The sequence below is a fragment of the Bidens hawaiensis genome, unplaced genomic scaffold (assembly GCF_021521415.1).
Source record: "Bidens hawaiensis isolate Kalapana, Puna unplaced genomic scaffold, B.hawaiensis_p1.1 tig00039644_1, whole genome shotgun sequence".
Taxonomy (NCBI): Eukaryota; Viridiplantae; Streptophyta; class Magnoliopsida; order Asterales; family Asteraceae; genus Bidens; species Bidens hawaiensis.
In genome coordinates, this window is record NW_027505620.1 from 1 (window position 1) to 5,495 (window position 5,495).

General features: G+C 33.5%; 1 protein-coding gene across 1 annotated transcript; it reads left to right on the plus strand.

Moving 5' to 3' along the window:
* Positions 1 to 1,817: 1,817 nt before the first annotated feature.
* Positions 1,818 to 3,813, plus strand: LOC143614323 (uncharacterized). The gene is made up of 2 exons (XM_077087797.1): positions 1,818 to 1,827; positions 1,940 to 3,813. The coding sequence occupies exons 1-2, from the start codon at positions 1,818 to 1,820 to the stop codon at positions 3,811 to 3,813; spliced, it is 1,884 nt and encodes a 627-aa protein (XP_076943912.1).
* Positions 3,814 to 5,495: the final 1,682 nt, after the last annotated feature.

Genomic DNA, 5,495 nt, shown 5'->3' on the forward strand with positions numbered 1-5,495 from the left:
CAACTTTAACAAATTTTATTTAATAATTTTGCCAAAAAGATATGCAAAAGTTCTTCTTTAAAGCATATTAAGACATATAAATTTTTATGCTTTTAGGTTTGAAACTGATTTAAGGGGGTTTTATAATAGCGGCGGGTTTCATTTTTTATGATGATTCTGTGTGAGTCGGACGTGAAATATCAAAATCAGTATGGGCTACTGAGATCTTGTCTTTTGAAAACTCACTCGAATATTAGGGGTTGCCCTAAACGCTATTAAAGAAGAAGAAGAAGAAACGCATAAAGATATAATAATTAGGTTTGGTATTTAACATTTCTATGAAAAAAAATTAAAAAATGAAACATGTTTTTTTATGTGAAAGCCTTGAAAACTCAATAGATTCAACCAATAGAATTGAATGAAAACGCAACTTGTGTTCAACATATGAATATGTGATAATTCAAAAAGTTAAGTAGAAAACTAGTAAATGTAGGATTCCAGCTTAAGACCACAAATACAAGGAATTAGGTCACTTACGTCATCACTTGTTGTAAGGTTTCAACATATGACACGAATTATTATAATGCACCCCATAGTAGTAGATAAGGTTTAAGAGGTGTGTGGATCATGATTAGGACTCCTAATTAAATAAAGTTTATAGATATCTTGGCTGTGATTAGTTATCTTATCGCTAATGTCTCTAAAATCTAAATATTGGGTAATGAAGATTGAATACTTTGAAAAGAAATATTGATATATTTTTCAAATTTAAAAGCATGCAATGAAACTGAATATTATAGTCAATTGCGTGGAGATTAATCGTACACAAAGGTTCCTACTTCCTACCTAACAATTTTTTGGGGGTTGGTAGCCAGGGGCGGATTTATATACAAGGTTGGGGGTGCACGGGAACCCTCCGAGTTTCAAAATTATAGTGTAATTCTATATATAAAATATAAAGTGCACCTCTTTATAAAATTGAAGTGCACCACCTTACCAAACTGAAAAAGTGGTGGAGTGGTTAAAACACTTGATGCTCTAGTTGTTGTCCTGTGTTTGAGGCTTGGTTGGGCCGGTTTTTTTTTTTTTTTTTTTTAAGATATGTGTTTTAATATATTAGGGTTATAACTTGCCAAACTATCAACCGCAAGAGGACGAACACATTGACGATTTTGCTGCATATATCTAGCCTTTGCCTCTTTTCCAAGGTTTATAATATTAAATACATTAATATTGTTTACAATTTTATATTATCTACATGTTCTTTGCCATCTTTTTACTTTAAATGTAACCATGTAGGCTATTTAACCCAGCCATGTATTTCATGTTATTTAACTTTGAAATCAGTAACACTAGAAGCTTTTGAGTGTATCTATCATTATTTGTGTTGTTCTTACATATTCGTTGATTGTGTTCACCAACAAACAAACAATAATTTCATGAAAATTTAATAATAAATCATGAGCCATATTGGGCATTTTATGTAGCAGGTGCCATGAAAGTCTTTATATGGATTGGTTATTTATTAGCAATTATTTATTTGTTTTGATAGTTGATTTTTGCCACTTGAATTTGATTTGTAGGTATTACTAATATGAGTATCAAGAGATATTTTCAAACATAACCATCAAACCTTGGGTCATCATCTACAAGTAGTAAACCGTCAAAAGTAGATTTGGATGATCTTCCATGGGATCCTTCCGAAAGGCTACCGATTTCATCTTATCACCCAAGTCAAAAAGATGAAATAAGACGAGCATATCTACTTAGAGGTCCATGTCAACCAACCGGGCATGATTTTCCACAAACAAATTATGGTAGCAAATTAAGACGCTTTAATGTGGAATGGTACACAAGTGAATATGGAAATTGGTTGGAATATAATGTCAAAGCGGATAAAGCGTATTGCTTGCATTGTTACTTGTTTAAGGAGTGTGGACAAAATTATGCATTTTTGAAGGGGTGCGGTGTTGGAATAGGGCTCGGGAGAAATTTAGTGGTCATGTTGGTAAATGCAATAGTTTTCACAACAAAGCACGTAAAAAGGGAGAAGACTTACTTAACCAAGCTCAATCTATACATGTGGCCCTTGATAAAGGAACTGATATACAAAAAATACAATATAGAATCCGATTACATGCTTCAGCTAGACTTACTAAAGCGTTGTTGAATGGTTCGTTAGGTTTTCGTGGTCATGATGAGTCTGAAGAATCTCTTTATAGAGGAAATTTTATAGAGTTCTTAAAAGTGTTTGGAGAACTAAATGAAGAAATTGGTAAAGTTATTTTAAGTAACGCTCCCGGGAATAACCAAATGACATCTCCATCAATCCAAAAAGAACTTTGTAATTGTTTTGCAGAAGAAGTATTAAAGAAGATATTTGAAGAACTTGGTGATGATGTCTTTTCCATATTAGTTGATGAATCGAGAGATATTTCTAGAAAAGAACAAATGGCCGTGGTTTTAAGATATGTTGATAAATTGGGATTTGTGAAGGAGCGGTTTATTGGCCTTGTTCATGTTATGGAAACATCCGCGTTATCTCTTAAATCTGCAATTGATAAACTATTTGCTCGCCACAATTTGAGTATTGATAGGGTTAAAGGCCAAGGATATGACGGTGCAAGCAACATGTCCGGTGAGCTTAATGGTTTGAAAGCTTTGATTTTAAAAGAAAATCCTTCAACATATTTTGTTCATTGTTTTGCTCACCAACTTCAACTGGTTGTTGTGGCCCTTACAACCAAACATCATGAAATTTTCAAATTTTTTAAAGAAGTGTCAAATTTAGTAAATGTTGTTAGTGCATCTTGTAAGCGAATAGATTTGATAAGAGAAAGTCAAAGAGTAAGATTGGGATTGAATCCGGAAGTTGAAACTGGGAGTGGAAAGAATCAAGAACTGTCACTGGCAAGAGCCGGGGATACACGTTGGAGTTCTCATGAAAAAACAATTCACCGTTTGCTTACTTTATTTCCTAGTGTTATTGACGTGCTTGAATATATAGAAACTTCGGGAGAGATTTCTGATCACAAAAGTGAAGCACATGGACTTCAATTATACATGAAAACTTTTAGTTTTGTATTCTATTTACATTTGATGAAATACATCTTGGGTGTTACTAACACATTGTGTGAAGCACTTCAAAAAAAATATCAAGATATGTTAAATGCTATTAAGTTAGTTAAGTTAACTAGTGAAGGCCTAAAAAGTTATCGACTTGAAGGCTTTGACTCACTTTTGGAAGATGTCACGTCCTTTTGTGCCAAATATGATATTGAAGTGGTTGATATGAAAGCTGAGTATTTTGACCCGAAAAATCGAAGAAAGAAGACCGGCATCACCAATCGTGACCATTATGTGGTTAATAATTTCAACACGGTTCTTGACATGCAAATTCAAGAGCTTGGAAACCGTTTCAACGAGGTAACCACTAACTTGCTTATGTGTATGAGTTCTTTGAGCCCATCTTGTAATTTTAGTGCTTTTGATAAACTAAACTTGTTAAAGTTTGCTGAGATGTATCCATATGATTTTGATTTTGATGAAAAAGACAAGCTTATATATGAACTTGGCCACTACATTGCTAATGTGAAAGAAGATAAGCAGTTTGCCAACTTGAATGGGGTAGGTGATCTTGCCAAAATGATGGTGAAAACTAGATTGCACATTGATTATCTGTTGGTCTATCGTTTGATAAAGTTATCATTAGTTTTGCCGGTTGCAACGGCAAGTGTTGAAAGATGTTTTTCTTCAATGAAGATTGTGAAAACGGATTTGCTTAATAGGATGGGTGATGGATACATGAACGATTCATGCATTTGTTACATATAAAGGGAATTCCTCCAACAAGTTTCAGTCGAAGATGTAATGCAACGATTTCAAAAGATGAAGACTCGAAAGGAACAACTTTAGGTATGCCTTTTCAATTTGTAAAGACCATTATATTTATATTTTATGTTTTTATTTTACAATGACGATGTCTTTTTTATGTTGCAATGACGATGTCTTTTTATTTTGCAATGGCGATGTCTTTTATATTTCAATATCGTATTTTTATTATGTGATAAACCGTACCCGAACCGAACCATCAACCAACCCAAACCGTCAAACCGACCAGAATTTTTTATACCGGCTCCATGAAATTGGAACATCAAAAAATTGTGCACCCCTTGAAAAAAAATCTTGGATCCGCCACTGTTGGTAGCGATGTAGATGCATGGTCTAAAATTCTCATTTGTCTATGGAAGGTGCTTTGAAAGTGTACATCAACTATCTTACGGGTCCCATGTTTATTTATGTTTTTTTCCGTTGAATACGTTAGCATGTTTATGGTTTCAACAAATGAAAGGCTTTGAGGGTACGTAATGTGAGTGTTCGGTCTAAGCATAATTTTTTCTGGGCACGAGAATTTAAAAAATTCCAAATATGATATATAAATAGTTTTAGAATACCCGGACTTTTATAAGACCACTATTTTTATAATATTTAAACACTTTATGTCCCCGCCCTTTTAAATTACTCAAAACACTTATAATACCCAAACACTTTATAGGCCCATTTTTTTATTTTTATTTTATTTTTTTGTTTTTTTTAGTTCGTGAAGACTTTATAGACATATTTTTTCTTACTTGACCGGGAAGCTTGAATTATTAGGGACGCCATTGTTTAATAATAACCTTTTATACAATATATTTTTTTTTGACAAAACGCAGTATGTCTTCTACATGTAGCTTTCAATGGGATTAAGATGCAAAAAAATTAACCTAGATTCGAATACGAGGTATCTTTTTTTACACACAGCTGGCAAAGGTTTATTCAAGAAAACAAAACTCCTAAGATATAATTCTTTGAGCAAGTTAGACTCCAAAGAAACAGAGAGGACGAGACATGTTTACTTCAGTTTTCTTCTTAATTTCTAACGCAAAACCGTGATTATATATTGGAGAATAAGTGTAAACGTGCTTGCTAAATTGATGCAACACGTGCTTGCTAAACAACTACTTAACTTTTCAGTCTTTTCTTAATAACATGCAAGAAATAAACTAAAAATAAACGTGCAATGAACCCGTTATGCGGTGGGTCCGTATCAACACTTCACAAACATTCTAACTCTACACATCTTGAGTACTCGAAATATCATAGATGGGCTTGACGCCATGCTCTAGAGCCCCTGCGAGCGCTAACAGGGTCGTTCCAGAGAATCATTAAAAAATTTTGGGTTAAAGACGAGAAAAATTTTCGGTCTTAGGTAAAAAGATTTTTATAATGAGTTTAAGCAATTAAGTTTTTAAAGGCTTATTATCGGGTTTTTGCACAATTTTTTTTTAATAAAAGTAGGCTTAAATGAATTAGATAATTGGGTTTAAGCATCAAAAACGTATATATTAATTCAAAGTTTTTAAAGGCTTATTGGATTGATCGTGCTGAGACCACCTCCCCCCCTCCCACTAGAGATGGCCAAAAAAACCGGTTGGGGAACCGGTTTACCGGTTTAAACCAGAAACCGGTTTTTA